Source organism: Heterodontus francisci, chromosome 8 (genome assembly GCF_036365525.1).
Source record: "Heterodontus francisci isolate sHetFra1 chromosome 8, sHetFra1.hap1, whole genome shotgun sequence".
Classification (NCBI taxonomy): Eukaryota; Metazoa; Chordata; class Chondrichthyes; order Heterodontiformes; family Heterodontidae; genus Heterodontus; species Heterodontus francisci.
This window is the reverse complement of record NC_090378.1, coordinates 6,077,184-6,095,818: the sequence shown is the minus strand read 5'-3', so window position 1 is coordinate 6,095,818 and position 18,635 is coordinate 6,077,184. Positions and strand designations below refer to the sequence as shown.

At 51.7% G+C, this 18,635-nt stretch overlaps 1 protein-coding gene across 3 annotated transcripts in view; it reads right to left on the bottom strand.

The window, feature by feature from the left end:
- rabggtb (Rab geranylgeranyltransferase subunit beta) overlaps positions 1-17,832 on the bottom strand; it is a 51,876-nt gene extending 34,044 nt beyond the window's left edge. For 2 of the 3 annotated variants that reach the window (XR_010975464.1, XM_068036584.1), the window contains exons 1-2: positions 13,530-13,852; positions 1,563-1,670 (exon numbers count right to left, since the gene is read on the bottom strand). Coding sequence is in view for 2 of the 3 variants with exons in the window: in XM_068036584.1 (XP_067892685.1) it covers positions 1,563-1,670; positions 13,530-13,811 (390 nt within the window). In the remaining variant the exon portion in view is untranslated. Of the gene's footprint in view, positions 1-1,562; positions 1,671-13,529; positions 13,853-17,740 lie in introns of those variants that run through there. The other variant, XM_068036585.1, reaches the window with a different exon arrangement.
- Positions 17,833-18,635: the final 803 nt, after the last annotated feature.

Genomic DNA, 18,635 nt, shown 5'->3' with positions numbered 1-18,635 from the left:
GAGGCAGAAACCCTCAATTCTTCTAAAACGTACCTGGACATGCACCTGGAGTGCTGTAACCGGCAAGGCTATGGACCAGGTGCTGGAAGGTGGAATTAGATTGGGCAGCTAGTTTTTCAGCCGGCATGGACATGACAGGCTGAATGGCCTCCTTCTGTGCTGTAATTTCTCTATGGTTTTGATAGTTCTACATTACGTTTTGTTTTTTTACACGCTCCAGTAATTTCCCATTTAATGTTCTGTCCAATAATATAACTATTGTAAAGGAGCCTGTAAACTACTCCCACCATAGTCTAAGGATACGGGGTAAACCTTTCAGGACTGAGATGAGGAGAAATTACTTCACCCAGAGAGTGGTGAACCTGTGGAATTCGCTACCACAGAAAGCAGTTGAGGCCAAAACATTGTATGTTTTCAAGAAGGAGTTAGATATAGCTCTTGGATCAAAGGGTATGGGGGGAAAGCCGGAACAGGTTACTGAGTTAGATGATCAGCCATGATCATAATAAATGGCGGAGCAGGCTCGAAGGGCCGAATGGCCTACTCCTGCTCCTATTTTCTATGTGTTTTCTGACTCCTGCCATTCCTAATTTCCACCCAAACTGATTCTATTTCATGATTTTCTGAGGCCAGATCCCTTCTTATTAATGTCCTTATGTTGTCCTTTACTATCAGGGCTACCCCTCCTCCTTTGCCATTCTGTCTGTCACTCTGAAATATTGTGTACCCTGAAATATTCATTTCCCAACCTTGATCTCCTTGTAACCATGTCTCGACAATGGCAATTAGATCTAGATCATTTACTTCTATTCGTGCCACTAGCTGATATCTCATGACAGATGATTCGTGCATTCAGATAAAGGAACTTTCATTTCATTTTTTTACCTCTATTCCCTGCAATTACCATATTTGCCGACGTACAATTTTTGTTAAATGGTGTGTCCCTTCCTATCCCATTCTGTTAGCAGTTACCCTGACCTCTCTCTTTGGATTTCTAAATTTTCCCTTACCCAAACTGTCCCCCCCCGCTCCGTTAGTTTAAAGCCATGTCCACAGCCCTAGTTATGCGATTTGCCAGGAGACTGGTCCCAGCCCAGTTCAAGTGAAGCCCACCCCAACGGAATAGCTCCCTCTTCTGTGAGTACTGAGGGGCAGGGCCAAGGCAGCGGTCCCACCGGCCGGGTAGCAGGGCCGAGGGAGGGGGTCCCACCAGCCGGGTGACAGGGCCGAGGGGTGGTGCGATCAATTGAAAATGTCAAAACAGATAGATAGATTTTTACAAAAACAAAATATTCGAGTGGATGCTGGAAATCTGAAAGCCAGAGAGAAAATGCTGGAAATACTCAGCAAGTCAGGCAGCATCTGTTGAGAGACTAATTGTTTCAGATCGATGACCTTTCTTTTGAACTGTTCAATCGATTTTTGCTCAGCTATCACTAGAGTCAAGGCAGGTGGGTGGAATGAGTTAAGATACAGATCAGCTATGATCTAATTGAATAAGAGAATTGGTTCAAGGAGCTAAATGCCCTCCTCCTGGTCCGACAGGATTTTTTTGTACCTACATAATCATCCTTCTTTGATCCATATGAGGCAATATAATCGGAATGTTTATCCAGTAACAGAACAGTGGGAGCATCGGATTTGATAACCACATCTTTCACTGGGGTACCCTGAAACAAATTAGGAAAATAATTAACCAGAGATGTAAAGATCAGAAAAGACTGCAACATGCACACAGTAAGCAATTCAGCACCTGAAAAGGGAAGAGACAGGCTAGCATCCTGGTTGCATGTTACATCAGCCAAAGTGATTGCAGAGGTACTGTAGCTCAGCTTGGTGTCTGGGTTAGGAAATGGGATAGGACACTGGGATGTGAGAGGAGCAATGAAATGAAAACAGGCTCACACTTGCTGCAGCCTGTCTTCTTCTATGGAGGTCTGGTGAAATCAATGCTAAATAGTTTGCCTAGATGCAAGCATCATGTTACATGATTCTTCTCTGAAGGAATCAGATGGAATCTGTATTTACAGGCTGTAAATAAACAGACAGCTTATTTAAACAAAGCTGGCAAAGGAACAGTATAAAAGCAAGTTCCACAATTTTATCAAGACCTCTCGCCTGAGACAGAAAAAAGACAAAAAGACAGAAGTGCAAGGAGAGAGCCAACTATGTAACAGCCCCGACAACCAATTTTATCTGTAGCACCTGTGGCAGAGTCTGTCACTCTAGAATTGGCCTTTATAGCCACTCCAGGTGCTGCTTCACAAACCACTGACCACCTCTAGGCACTTACCCATTGTCTCTCGAGACAAGGAGGCCAAAGAAGAAAGATAGCCTGAGGCATTTCGTTCCCACTCATGCCCAACTATGTGGCCAGATCTCACATTACAGCTACATCATAAACTTTACACTGAATTTATGCTTCTGTTCTGCTTGTTCGCCCTCAAACCCCTCCACACCCCTTCCCTCTCCCTCCATGAAATCGCAGAGTTTACTTGTTAGGGCCCCTGCTCAGGAATAGGAGCTAGCAACCCCACTGCCTTGTGGGTATCTCAGGAGAGACCAAGGCTAAGGGAGTAAACCCTAACAGAAAACCTGAAGCGGAACCCCTAAGGCGGTGTCACCTTTGGCATGTTTCCGGCAGTTTCGGCAGCCATACCAGTGCCAAACGACGTGCTCTGCACTCCTTAGGACCCCACTAGGAAGGCCGAAAGGAGGGGTTTTGACGCTTGGGCAACTTACAACTTCCATACATTCCGCCCAGGCATGCACCATGGAGAGGTCACTCCACAGTCGCCTCACAGCAATCAAAACTACACGGAAGGCAGCAGTTACGGGTTATAAGTCCAGCTCAATTGGCGTAGAGATTGGACGCCACAGGTTGCCTTTGTTGGTGGGAGAGGTCATCACATCTCACTGGACAGCTACTGCCCGCCTCAAACCAGGCAGCCCCCAGTCAGAAAGGTTCTGTCCCGCCACAGTCCACCTGCTTCAATGGGTGCTTGGAGCTCAGGGTCATTGCCCATCAAGTGGACTGCAACACTGCACCAAACAGCATGACAAAAAAAAGGTACCAGCCCTTCGTTTTGCAAGTTGGAACGTCAGAACTGTGTGTGCTGGCCTGTCGGAAGATCTGAGACAAATCAACAACTCTTGGAAGACTGCCATCATCAACAACAAGCTCAGTAGACTCAATGTGAACATTGCAGCACTTCAGGAGACACGCCTCCCTGCGAGCGGATCTCTAAGAGAGCAAGACCACACCTTCTACTGGCAGGGTAGGGATCCTGAAAAACCAAGACAGCATGGAGTGGGCTCCGCCATCAGAAACTCTTTGCTCGCATGATAGACCCACTTACAAATGGCTCGGAACGCATACTGTCCATCCAACTGCTCACCGCCTCAGGCCCAGTACACCTACTCAGCATCCTTGCTCCAACACTCTGCTCCCCACCTGAAGTTAAAGACCAGTTCTACGAGGAACTCCATAATATCATTAGTAGCATTCCTAATACCAAACATCTGTTCCTGCTGGGGGACTTTAAGGCCAGGGTTGGGGCTGACCATGACTCATGGCCCTCCCTCCCGACTTGGGCGCTATGGCATTGGAAGGATGAATGAGAATGGACAGAGACTGCTTGAGTTGTGTACCTATCACAACCTCTGCATCACCAACTCGTTCTTTCATACTAAACCCCGTCACCAGGTTTCATGGAGACACCCAAGATCACGTCATTGGCACCAGCTGGACCTCATTGTCACAAGGCAAGACTCTATAAACAGTGTCCAAATCACACGCAGCTTCCACAGTGAGGACTGCGACACCGACCACTTCCTGGTGTGTAGCAAAGTTAGACTCAAACCAAAGAAACTACATCACTCCAAGCAGAAGGGCTGCCCGCGCATCAACACGAACAGAATTTCTTATCCACAGCTGTTACATAAGTTTCTAAATTCACCTGAAAAAGCCCTTCAAAACACTCCTGCAGAGGATGCAGAGATGAAGTGGGCCCACATCAGAGACGCCATCTTTGACTCAGCAATGACCAGCTTTGGCAAACGTGAGATGCAGAACGCAGACTGGTTTCAATCTCACTTTGAAGAGTTGGAACCTGTCATAGCTGCTAAGCACACTGCACTGTTGAACTACAAGAAATCCCCCAGCGAGTTACATAGAAACAAAGCAAATAGGAAGAGTAGGCCATTCGGCCCTTCGAGCCTGCTCCGCCATTCAGGATCATGGCTGATCATCCAACTCAGTAACCGGTTCCTGCTTTCGCCCCTTTGATCCCTTTAGATCCAAGGACAATATCTAACTCCTTTTTGAAATCATACAATGTTTTGACCTCAACTGCTTTCTGTGGTAGCGAATTCCACAGACTCACCACTCTCTGGGTGAAGAAATTTCTCATCTCAGTCCTGAAAGGTTTACCCTGTATCCTTAGACTATGACCCCTGGTTCTGGACTCCTCCACCATCGGGAACATGCTTCCTGCATCTACACTGTCAAGTCCTGTTAGAATTTTATAGGTTTCTATGAGATTTCCCCTCACACTTCTGAACTCCAGCGAATATAATCCTAACCAACTCAATCTCTCCTCATACGTCAGTCCCACCATCCCAGGAATCAGTCTGGTAAACCTTCGCTGCACTCCCTCTATAACAAGAACATCCTTCCTCAGATAAGGAGACCAAAACTGCACACAATATTCCAGGTGTGGCCTCACCAAGGCCCTGTATAATTGCAGCAAAGACATCCCTGCTCCCATACTCAAATCCTCTCGCTATGAAGGCCAACATACCATTTGCCTTTTTTACCGCCTGTTGGACCTGCATGCTTACCTTCAGTGACTGGTTACGAGAACCCTCAGGTCCCGTTGCATGTTCCCCTCTCTCAGTTTATAGCCATTCAGATAATAATCTGCCTTCCTGTTTTTGCTACCAAAGTGGATAACCTCACATTTATCCACATTATACTGCATCTGCCATGCATTTGCCCACTCACTCAACTTGTCCAAATCACCCTGAAGCCTCTCTGCATCCTCCTCACAACTCACCCTCCCATCCCATTTTGTGTCATCTGCAAATTTGGAGATATTACATTTAGTTCCCTCATCTAAATCATTAATATATATTGTGAATAGCTGGGGTCCTAGCACCAATCCCTGCGGTACCCCACTAGTCACTGCCTGCCATTCGGAAAAAGACCCATTTATCCCTATTCTTTGTTTCCTGTCTGCCAACCAATTTTCTATCCATCGCAATACACTACCCCCAATCCCATGCGCCTTAATTTTACACGCTAATCTCTTATGTGGGACTTTGTCGAAAACCTTCTGAAAGTCCAAATAAACCAGATCCACTGGCTCCCCCTCATCACCTCTACTAGTTACATCCTCGAAGAATTCTAGATTTGTCAAACATGAATTCCCTTTCGTAAATCCATGCTGATTCTGCTCGATTCTACCACTGTTCTCCAAGTGCTCTGCTATAAAATCTTTGATAATGGACTCTAGAATTTTCCCCACTACCGAAGTCAGGCTGACTGGTCTATAATTCCCTGCTTTCTCTTTACCTCCCTTTTTAAATAGTGGGGTTACATTAGCTACCCCCAATCTGTAGGAACTGTTCCAGAGTCTATAGAATCTTGGAAGATGGCCAGCAATGCATCCGCTATTTCTAGGGCCACTTCCTTAAGTACTCTGGGATGCAGACCATCAGGCCCTGGGGATTTATCGGCCTTCAATCCCATCAATTTCCCCAACACCATTTCTTGACTAATACCGATTTCCTTGAGTTCCTCTCTCTCACTAAGCCCTGTGTTCCCCAACATTTCTGGTATGATATTTGTGTCCTCCTTTGTGAAGACAGAACCAAAGTATGCATTTAGTTGGTCAGCCATTTCTTTGTTCCCCATAATAAATTCCCCTATTTCTGACTGTAAGGAACCTACACTTGTCCTCACTAATCTTTTTCTCTTCACATACCAATAGAAACTTTTAGTCAGTTTTTATGTTCCCCGCAAGCTTGCTCTCGTACTCTATTTTCCCCTTCTTAATCAATCCCTTGGTCCTCCTTTGCTGAATTCTAAACTGCTCCCAATCCTCAGGTCTGTTGTTTTTTCTGGCAAATTTATATGCCTCTTCCTTGGATCTAATGCGCTCTCTAATTTCCCTTGTAAGACATGGTTTGGCTACCTTTCCCGTTTTACTTTTGCGCCAGACAGGGATAAACAATTGTTGCTGTTCATCCATGCACTCTTTAAATGTTTGCCATTGCCTATCCACTGTCATCCCCTTAAATAACGTTTCCCAATCCGTCATAGCCAACTCTCGCCTCATACCTACGTAGTTTCCTTTACTAAGATTCAGGACCCTAGTCTCAGAATCAACTACGTCACTCTCCATCTTGATGAAGAATTTTATCATATTATGGTTGCTCATCCCCAAGGGGTTTCACATCACTAGATTGTCAATTATTCCTCTCATGACACAATACCCATTCTAGGGTGGCCTGTTCTCCAGTTGGTTCCTCAACCTCTCGGTCCAGAAAACCATCCCATATACACTTTAAGAATTCCTCCTCTACGGTATTGACTAATTTGATTTGCCCAATCTATATGCAGATTAAAGTCACCCATAATTACAGATGTTCCTTTATTGCACGTGCCTCTAATTTCCGATTTAATGCCATACCCAACATCACCACTACAGGTTGGGGGTCTATATACAACCCCCACTAATGTTTTTTGCCCCTTAGTGTTTCTCAGCTCTACCCATACAGATTGACATCCGTAGCACGTAAAGTAGCCAGAAGCGCTGCACAAAGAACAACCAGGCACTGTGCAAATGACTACTGGCAACACCTATGCAGTCGTATTCAGCTGGCCTCCAACACCGGAAACATCAGAGGAATGTATGATGGCATTAAGAGAGCTTTTGAGCCAACCGTCAAGATCACCCCCCCACCCCTCCAAGTCTAAATCAGGGGAAACGATCACTGACCAATACAAACAAATGGACCGCTGGATGGTGCACTACCTAGAACTGTACTCCAGGGAAAATGTTGTCACTGAGACCGCCCTCAATGCAGCCCAGTCTCTGCCAGTCATGGATGAGCTGGACGTAAAGCCAACAAAATCGGAACTCAGTGATGCCATTGATTCTCTAGCCAGTGGAAAAGCCCCTGGGAAGGACAGTATTGCCCCTGAAATAATCAAGAGTGCCAAGCCTGCTATACTCTCAGCACTCCATGAACTGCTTTTCCTGTGCTGGGATGAGGAAGCAGTACCACAGGACATGGCGATGCCAATATCACCCTCTATAAGAACAAGGGTGACCGCGGTGACTGCAACAACTACCGCGGAATATCCCTGCTCAGCATAGTGGGGAAAGTCTTTGCTCGAATCATTTTAAACAGACTCCAGAAGCTGGAGTCTACCCTGAGGCACAGTGCGGCTTTCGAGCAGAGATCCACCATTCACACGCTGTTCTCCCTTCACCAGCTACAGGAGAAATGCCGCGAACAGATGCCCCTCTACGTTGCTTTCCTAGATCTCGCCAAAGCCTTTGACCTAGTCAGCAGACGTGGTCACTTTCAACTACTAGCAAAGATCGGATGTCCACCAAAGCTACTAAGTATCATCACCTCATTCCATGACAATATGAAAGGCACAATTCAGCATAGCGGTGCCTCATCAGACCCCTTTCCTATCCTGAGTGGCGTGAAACAGGGCTGTGTTCTCGCACCTACACTGTTTGGGATCTTCTTCTCACTGCTGTTCTCACATGCGTTCAAGTCTTCTGAAGAAGGAATTTTCCTCCACACAAGATCAGGTGGCAGGTTGTTCAACCTTGCCCTTCTGAGAGCGAAGACCAAAGTACAGAAACTCCTCATCAGGGAACTCCTCTTTGCTGACGATGCTGCATTAACATCCCACACAGAAGAGTGCCTGCAGAGACTCATCGACAGGATTGCGGCTGCCTGCACCGAATTTGGCCTAACCATCAGCCTCAAGAAAACAAACATCATGGGACAGGACGTCAGAAATGCTCCAACCGTCAATATTGGCGGCCACGCTCTGAAAGTGGTTCAAGAGTTCACCTACCTAGGCTCAACTATCACCAGTAACCTGTCACTTGATGCAGAAATCAACAAGCGCGTGGGAAAGGCTTCCACTGCTATGTCCAGACTGTAAACAGGATGTGGGAAAATAGTGCACTGACACGGAACACAAAAGTCCGACTGTTTCAAGCCTGTGTCCTCAGTACCTTGCTCTACGGCAGTGAGGCCTGGACAACATATGTCAGCCAAGAGCGACGTCTCAACTCATTCCATCCTCTTTGCCTCTGGAGAATCCTCGGCATCAGGTGGCAGGACCGTATCTCCAACGCAGAAGTCCTCGAGGCGGCCAACATCCCCAGCACATACACCCTACTGAGTCAGCGGCACTTGAGATGGCTTGGCCATGTGAGTCACTTGGAAGAAGGCAGGATCCCCAAGGACACATTGTACAGCGAGCTCATCACTGGTATCAGACCCACCGGCCGGCCATGTCTCCGCTTTGAAGACGTCTGCAAACGCGACATGAAGTCCTGTGACATTAACTACAAGTCATGAGAGTCAGTTGCCAGTGATCGCCAGAGCTGGTGGACAGCTATAAAGGCGGAGCTAAAGAATGGGGAGTCGAAGAGACTTAGCAGTTGGCAGGAAAAAGTGCAAGGAGAGAGCAAACTGTGTAACAGCCCAGACAACCAATTTTATCTGCAGGGCCTGTGGAAGAGTCTGTGACTCTAGAATTGGCCTTTATAGCTACTCCACAAACCACTGACCACCTCTAGGTGCTTACCCATGGTCTCTCGAGACAAGGAGGCCAAAGAAAATGATGATTCTACTTGTTCTATTCCTGGAATACCGAGAGTTTGATTGAGGATTTTGAAAGGAATTAATTAAACTTTTTCCACTGGTGAGTGTGTTTAGGACAAGGACAAACCTTAAATCAAAGCCAGGCCATTCAGTTTACTGTCTCATCCAAAAACCGGCAGTACCATCACTGTCAGCCTGGATTCTGTGCTCATATGCCGGAAGTGGAGCTTAATCACATAAACTACGTCAAATTTACAGCACTGAAACAGACCATTCAGCCTAAATGTTCTATGCTGGGGTTTATGCTCCACATGAACCTCCTCCCACCCTATCAGCATATCCTTCTATTCCCTTCTTCCTCATGTGTTTATCCAACTTCCCCTTAAATGCATCTCCACTATTTACCTCAACCACTCCCTGTGGTAGCGAGGTGAGGTGAGAGTGACTGCCCTTGACATTAAGGCAGCATTTGACCGAATATGGCATCAAGGAGCCCTGGCAAAACTGGCGTCAATGGGAATCAGGGAGACAACTCTCCACCGGTTGAAGTCATACTTGGCACAAACGATGGTGGTTGAGATTGTTGGAGGTCAATCATCACAATCCCAGAACAGTACTGCAGGAGTTCTTCAGGGTCGTGTCCTAGACCCAAACATCTTCAGCTGTTTCATCAATGACCTCCCCTCCATCATAAGGTCAGAAGTGGGAATGTTCACTGATGATTGCACAATGTTCAGCATCATTCGCAACTCCTCAGATACTGAAGCAGCCCGTGTCCATATGCAGCAAGACCTGGACAACATTCAGGCTTGGACCAATAAGTGGCAAGAAACATTTGCGCCACACAAGTGCCAGGCAATGACCATCACCCCTTGATGTTCAATGGCATTACCATCACTGAATCCCCCACTATCAACATCCTGGGGGTTACCACTGACCAGAAACTGAACTGGACCAGCCACATAAATACTGTGGCTACAAGAGCAGGTCAGATCCTGGGAATTCTGCGGCGAGTAACTCACCTCCTGTCTCCTCAAAGCCTGTCTATCATCTACAAGGCACAAGTCAGGAGTACAATGGAATACTTTCCACTTGCCTGGATGGGTGCAGCTCCAACAACACTCAAGGGGCTCAACACCACCCAGGACAAAGCAGCTCACTTGACTGGCACCCCATCCACCACCATAAACATTCTCTCCCTTCACCACTGACGCACATCTATAACATGCACTGCAGCAATGCACCAAGTCTCCTTCGAAAGCACCTTCCAAACCCATGACCTCTCCCTTCTAGAAGGACAAGGGCAGCAGATACATGGGAACACCACCCACAAGTTCCCCTTCAAGCCACACACCAACCTAACTTGGAACTACATCGCCGTTCCTTCACTGTCGCTGGGTCAAAATCCTAGAATTCCCTTCCTAACAGCAATGTTGGTGTACTTACACCACAAGGTCCGCAGCAGTTTAAGGCGGCAGCTCACCGCCACCTTAAGGGCAATTAGAGACGGGCAACAAATGCTGGCCTAGCCAGCGACGCCCATATCCCATGAACAAACAATAAAATAAATCCTCACCACTCTCTGGGTTAAGAACGTAAGAAATAGGAGTAGGCGATACACTACCTCGAGCCTACCCCACCAGTTAACTTTAAAGACCTCTATCTGGTCGCCCCAGCCTGCTCAGTCGTCCTGACTCACAGGACAGTGCTACCAACTGAGCCAAGTCTGACACCTAAAAAATAAATGGGGTCATCAACATCACGATGAGAGTTGACACTAGTTAATAAAGATTGCAGTCATACACTTATACACAGACTTCTAAAGTACAGACCACTTCTCTCTCTGTGAAACCTGCGACTTTCAAACTGATTTAGGCAGCTCAATCTGAGGCACAGATCCTTTCCACCAGCCACAAAGCAAGTGCCATAGAGGCTCTCAGGCAACTAGAGTCCCACAGAAATACATACCAGCCAGAGGGACCATTGTATCAATACGACCCATTGGGCATAGCAACCAGGGAGCATGGAGTTATGTGCTTTAGAGGGGGAGGGGAGAAGGGTTCAGTGTGTCAACACAAACAGAGTCCTTCCCCTCAGGGTGATATTGCCCTTCACAGGGGCACTGCAACCTTACCCCCACACACATCCTTTCCTTCTCCCCAATCCTTATCTGTCCTGTCTCTACAGCCCCCCACTCAAGCCAATCCAAGACCACTCAGATCAAAAGGGATAAACTACAAAAATCCTGCATTATTAAATGTTTAGCCAATCCGAGACACTATGCAATGCTTCCCAATTAACAGCTTAGACTTCCTATTATGTTTTCGCCAACTCTGCAATCGCACTGCAGCCAAAATGTCTTCTTTCTGAGCTCATGGCCTTTTCTCTCCAACAGAACCTTCCAAACCTGGGATCTGTACCATTCAGAAGGACAAGGGCAGCAGGTAACATGAATACAATCTGCAAGTTCCCATCCATGGAACACCTGGAAATATATTGGCTGCTCCTTCATCATCGCTGAGTCAAAATCCTGGAACTGCCAAGCCGATATTAAGGGAAGCTGACAGTATCCCTCCAGCTCCCCTATTTCGACTGGTTAGGGCGTCTAGGACTAGGGGTATAGTGTAAAATTAGAGCAAGATCTTTCAGGAGTGAAATGAGGAAACACTTCTACACACAAAGGGTGGTAAAAGTTTGACCTCTCTTCCTGAAATGGCAGTTGGTGCTAGATCAATCATTAATTTTAAATCTGAGATTGATAGATTTTCATTAATAAAAGGTATTAAGGAATATGGGACAAACGGCCATGGAGTGAGGTCGCAGATCCGCAATGATCTCACTGAATGACTGGACAGGCTCGAGGGACTGAATGGACTTGCTCCTGTTTATCAGTGAGCACCTTCATCACACATACTGCAGAGGTTCAAGAAGACAGCTCACCACCACCACCTTCTCAAGGAGCAACTCGGGATGAGCAATAAATGCTGGCTTTGTCAGCAATGCCCCATATCCCAGAAATCAATAACAAACAGCCGCTATGACCCTGAATCCAAGACCTTCCTAACTGCTGTTCTTGGCGATGAAAAAATATTCAATACAGACAAGTTCATTGTCTTTCGTCACCAGCATCTTATCAAAACCTCAGGGTGTCCCAACTTACTCTGCAGCTAACAAATTATTTCTTTGAAGTATAGTCACTGTTTTGTAGACAAACATGGCTCTTAATTTGCACAAAGCAAGATCCCATAAACAGCGTGATTTTATTTAAGTGATTTTGACTGAGGAATAGAAATTGGCGAGATGATCAGGAAGAACACCACTGCTCTTCAAAACAGAGCCATGGAGTCCTTGATACTCACCCAAGGGGGGCACACGGGCCCGCAGTTTAATGTCTCATCTGAAAGACAGCGCCTCTGACAGTGCGGCACTCCCCCGGTACTGCCCCTCCGACAGTGCGGCGCTCCCCCGGTACTGCCCCTCCGACAGTGCGGCGCTCCCCCGGTACTGCCCCTCCGACAGCGCGGCGCTCCCCCGGTACTGCCCCTCCGACAGCGCGGCGCTCCCCCGGTACTGCCCCTCCGACAGCGCGGCGCTCCCCCGGTACTGCCCCTCCGACAGCGCGGCGCTCCCCCGGTACTGCCCCTCCGACAGCGCGGCGCTCCCCCGGTACTGCCCCTCCGACAGCGCGGCGCTCCCCCGGTACTGCCCCTCCGACAGCGCGGCGCTCCCCCGGTACTGCCCCTCCGACAGCGAGGCGCTCCCCCGGTACTGCCCCTCCGACAGCGAGGCGCTCCCCCGGTACTGCCCCTCCGACAGCGAGGCGCTCCCCCGGTACTGCCCCTCCGACAGCGAGGCGCTCCCCCGGTACTGCCCCTCCTACAGCGCGGCGCTCCTCCGGTACTGCCCCTCCGACAGCGCAGCGATCCCCCGGTACTGACCCTCCGACAGCGCGGCGATCCCCCGGTACTGCCCCTCCTACAGCGCGGCGCTCCTCCGGTACTGCCCCTCCGACAGCGCAGCGATCCCCCGGTACTGACCCTCCGACAGCGCGGCGATCCCCCGGTACTGCCCCTCCGACAGCGCGGCGATCCCCCGGTACTGACCCTCCGACAGCGCGGCGATCCCCCGGTACTGACCCTCCGACAGCGCGGCGATCCCCCGGTACTGACCCTCCGACAGCGCGGCGCTCCCCCGGTACTGACCCTCCGACAGCGCGGCGCTCCCCCGGTACTGACCCTCCGACAGCGCGGCGCTCCCCCGGTACTGCCCCTCCGACAGTGCGACGCTCCCCCGGTACTGCCCCTCCGACAGTGCGGCGCTCCCCCGGTACTGCCCCTCCGACAGCGCGGCGATCCCCTGGTACTGACCCTCCGACAGCGCGGCGATCCCCCGGTATTGACCCTCCGACAGCGCGGCGATCCCCCGGTACTGACCCTCCGACAGCGCGGCGATCCCCCGGTACTGACCCTCCGACAGCGCGGCGCTCCCCCGGTACTGACCCTCCGACAGCGCGGCGCTCCCCCGGTACTGACCCTCCGACAGCGCGGCGCTCCCCCGGTACTGCCCCTCCGACAGTGCGGCGCTCCCCCGGTACTGCCCCTCCGACAGTGCGGCGCTCCCCCGGTACTGCCCCTCCGACAGTGCGGCGCTCCCCCGGTACTGACCCTCCGACAGTGCGGCGCTCCCCCGGTACTGCCCTTCCGACAGTGCGGCGCTCCCCCGGTACTGACCCTCCGACAGTGCGGCGCTCCCCCGGTACTGCCCTTCCGACAGTGCGGCGCTCCCCCGGGGATGGATATGTCTGTGTTTCCGAGGGAGGGCGAGGGGGTGGAGATGGGGCACTTGCGTAACGGGGGAGGGGGAGGGGAACAAACCCTCAACTCCCAACGCCAGCAGAAACAAAGGTGTCTCAACACATCCACATCCAAGCCACCTATTTGGCCCATCCCATTCTGCCATCCCTCACCTTCCCTCAACTCACCTCTTTCCCACTTTTGCCCCTCTCCTTACTCCCATATCCCAGCTCCTAAGCCCCATATTCCCCCTCTCCTCTTACCCCCATAACTCCCCTCTCCCCACCCCATATCATCCCCCTCCCGACCCCATATCCCCCCTCTCCTCTTACCCCATTTCCCTCCTCTGACCCCACACCCCCCCCCTCCTCTGACCCCACACCCCCCCCTCCTCTGACCCCACACCCCCCCCTCCTCTGACCCCACACCCCCCCCTCCTCTGACCCCACACCCCCCCCTCCTCTGACCCCACACCCCCCCCTCCTCTGACCCCACACCCCCCTCTCCTCTGACCCCACACCCCCCTCTCCTCTGACCCCACACCCCCCTCTCCTCTGACCCCACACCCCCCTCTCCTCTGACCCCACACCCCCCTCTCCTCTGACCCCACACCCCCCTCTCCTCTGACCCCACACCCCCCTCTCCTCTGACCCCACACCCCCCTCTCCTCTGACCCCACACCCCCCTCTCCTCTGACCCCACACCCCCCTCTCCTCTGACCCCACACCCCCCTCTCCTCTGACCCCACACCCCCCTCTCCTCTGACCCCACATCCCCCTCTCCTCTTACCCCACATCCCCCTCTCCTCTAACCCCATATCCCCCTCTCCTCTTACCCCATATCCCCCTCTCCTCTTACCCCATATCCCCCTCTCCTCTTACCCCATATCACCTCTCCTCTAACCCCATATCCCCTCTCCTCTTACCCCATATCCCCCTCTCCTCTTACCCCATATCCCCCTCTCCTCTTACCCCATATCCCCTTTCCTCTAACCCCATATCCCCTCTCCTCTTACCCCATATCCCCCTCTCCTCTTACCCCATATCCCCCTCTCCTCTTACCCCATATCCCCCTCTCCTCTTACCCCATATCCCCCTCTCCTCTTACCCCATATCCCCCTCTCCTCTTACCCCATATCCCCCTCTCCTCTTACCCCATATCCCCCTCTCCTCTTACCCCATATCCCCCTCTCCTCTTACCCCATATCCCCCTCTCCTCTTACCCCATATCCCCCTCTCCTCTTACCCCATATCCCCCTCTCCTCTTACCCCATATCCCCCTCTCCTCTTACCCCATATCCCCCTCTCCTCTTACCCCATATCCCCCTCTCCTCTTACCCCATATCCCCTCTCCTCTTACCCCATATCCCCCTCTCCTCTAACCCCATATCCCCCTCTCCTCTTACCCCATATCCCCCTCTCCTCTTACCCCATATCCCCCTCTCCTCTTACCCCATATCCCCCTCTCCTCTTACCCCATATCCCCCTCTCCTCTAACCCCATATCCCCCTCTCCTCTTACCCCATATCCCCCTCTCCTCTTACCCCATATCCCCCTCTCCTCTAACCCCATATCCCCCTCTCCTCTTACCCCATATCCCCTCTCCTCTTACCCCATATCCCCCTCTCCTCTTACCCCATATCCCCCTCTCCTCTTACCCCATATCCCCCTCTCCTCTTACCCCATATCCCCCTCTCCTCTTACCCCATATCCCCTCTCCTCTTACCCCATATCCCCCTCTCCTCTAACCCCATATCCCCCTCTCCTCTTACCCCATATCCCCTCTCCTCTTACCCCATATCCCCCTCTCCTCTTACCCCATATCCCCCTCTCCTCTAACCCCATATCCCCCCTCCTCTGACCCCACACCCCCCCCTCCTCTGACCCCACACCCCCCCCTCCTCTGACCCCACACCCCCCTCTCCTCTGACCCCACACCCCCCTCTCCTCTGACCCCACACCCCCCTCTCCTCTGACCCCACACCCCCCTCTCCTCTGACCCCACACCCCCCTCTCCTCTGACCCCACACCCCCCTCTCCTCTGACCCCACACCCCCCTCTCCTCTGACCCCACACCCCCCTCTCCTCTGACCCCACACCCCCCTCTCCTCTGACCCCACACCCCCCTCTCCTCTGACCCCACACCCCCCTCTCCTCTGACCCCACACCCCCCTCTCCTCTGACCCCACACCCCCCTCTCCTCTGACCCCACATCCCCCTCTCCTCTTACCCCACATCCCCCTCTCCTCTTACCCCACATCCCCCTCTCCTCTTACCTCACATCCCCCTCTCCTCTTACCTCACATCCCCCTCTCCTCTTACCCCATATCCCCCTCTCCTCTTACCCCATATCCCCCTCTCCTCTTACCCCATATCCCCCTCTCCTCTTACCTCATATCCCCTCTCCTCTAACCCCATATCCCCTCTCCTCTAACCCCATATCCCCTCTCCTCTAACCCCATATCCCCTCTCCTCTTACCCCATATCCCCCTCTCCTCTTACCCCATATCCCCCTCTCCTCTTACCCCATATCCCCTCTCCTCTAACCCCATATCCCCTCTCCTCTTACCCCATATCCCCCTCTCCTCTTACCCCATATCCCCCTCTCCTCTTACCCCATATCCCCCTCTCCTCTTACCCCATATCCCCTCTCCTCTAACCCCATATCCCCTCTCCTCTTACCCCATATCCCCCTCTCCTCTTACCCCATATCCCCCTCTCCTCTTACCCCATATCCCCTCTCCTCTAACCCCATATCCCCTCTCCTCTTACCCCATATCCCCCTCTCCTCTTACCCCATATCCCCCTCTCCTCTTACCCCATATCCCCCTCTCCTCTAACCCCATATCCCCCTCTCCTCTTACCCCATATCCCCCTCTCCTCTTACCCCATATCCCCCTCTCCTCTTACCCCATATCCCCCTCTCCTCTTACCCCATATCACCTCTCCTCTAACCCCATATCCCCTCTCCTCTTACCCCATATCCCCCTCTCCTCTTACCCCATATCCCCCTCTCCTCTTACCCCATATCCCCTTTCCTCTAACCCCATATCCCCTCTCCTCTTACCCCATATCCCCCTCTCCTCTTACCCCATATCCCCCTCTCCTCTTACCCCATATCCCCCTCTCCTCTTACCCCATATCCCCCTCTCCTCTTACCCCATATCCCCCTCTCCTCTTACCCCATATCCCCCTCTCCTCTTACCCCATATCCCCCTCTCCTCTTACCCCATATCCCCCTCTCCTCTTACCCCATATCCCCCTCTCCTCTTACCCCATATCCCCTCTCCTCTTACCCCATATCCCCCTCTCCTCTAACCCCATATCCCCCTCTCCTCTTACCCCATATCCCCCTCTCCTCTTACCCCATATCCCCCTCTCCTCTTACCCCATATCCCCCTCTCCTCTTACCCCATATCCCCCTCTCCTCTAACCCCATATCCCCCTCTCCTCTTACCCCATATCCCCCTCTCCTCTAACCCCATATCCCCCTCTCCTCTTACCCCATATCCCCTCTCCTCTTACCCCATATCCCCCTCTCCTCTTACCCCATATCCCCCTCTCCTCTTACCCCATATCCCCCTCTCCTCTTACCCCATATCCCCCTCTCCTCTTACCCCATATCCCCCTCTCCTCTTACCCCATATCCCCTCTCCTCTTACCCCATATCCCCCTCTCCTCTTACCCCATATCCCCCTCTCCTCTTACCCCATATCCCCTCTCCTCTTACCCCATATCCCCCTCTCCTCTTACCCCATATCCCCCTCTCCTCTTACCCCATATCCCCCTCTCCTCTAACCCCATATCCCCCTCTCCTCTTACCCCATATCCCCTCTCCTCTAACCCCATATCCCCCTCTCCTCTAACCCCATATCCCCCTCTCCTCTAACCCCACATCCCTCTCTCCTCCGTCCCGTTCCCTCGCTCCTGTCTCCCTCCCTCCCTCTCTCTTTCCCACTTCACCATTCCCTATCCGATCCCCAATTCGACTCCTTTCCCTCACCCACCCCGGTACTCGCAGCCCCTCCCGCGGTTCCAGAACATTCCTCCCTCCCGGGTACCTGGACCGCGCGCCCGCATTACCATTCCGTCCGGCTCCGGCAGCTGCCCCGCACTCAGGACCGCAGCAGCAGCTGGCCACCGCCTGCCCGGCCGCACCTGCCCCGCACTCAGGACCTCGCCACCGCCCCGCAGAGCTGCCCATGGCGCTGCCTGAATCCTGTCGCAGTGCGCATGCGTGATAGCTGACTCTCTCGCCACTTCCCCCTCGTGGCAGCAGAGCAGCATTGCAAGGCGAGTCGCTGTGTCTGATTAGCTTCGCCCGCTCATATTGCTGTCGGAATTATACTGCAGAGCTGTGAAATCACCAAGCACAGGTTAGAACTGAGTTTATAATGAAAAGAAGAAAGACTTGCATTTATATGCCGTATTTCACCACCTCTGCAGACCCCAAAGCAGCAAAATGTCATGTGCATAATACAATTAAAAATCAGAATGCATATTCATAGGGGAAGTGAAAAAGCAAATAAGAGAAGCAAAGAGCGAGCATGAGAAGAGACTGGTAGCTAATATAAAAAGGATTCCAAAAGTTTAATATAGGCATATGAATAGTAACATTGTGGTAATAGGAGAAGTGGGGATGATTAGGGCGGCACAGTGGCGCAATGGTTAGCACCGCAGCCTCACAACTCCAGCGACCCGGGTTCAATTCTGGGTACTGCATGTGTGGAGTTTGCAAGTTCTCCCTGTGTCTGCGTGGGTTTTCTCCGGGTGCTCCGGTTTCCTCCTACAAGCCAAAAGACTTGCAGATTGGTAGGTGGTAGGGAAATATCGGGACAGGTGTGGTAGGAATATGGGAATAGTGTAGGATTAGTATAAATGGGTGGTTGATGGTCGGCGCAGACTCGGTGGGCCGAAGGGCCTGTTTCAGTGCTGTGTCACTAACTAACTAAAAGAGGATTTATGCATGGAGGCAGAG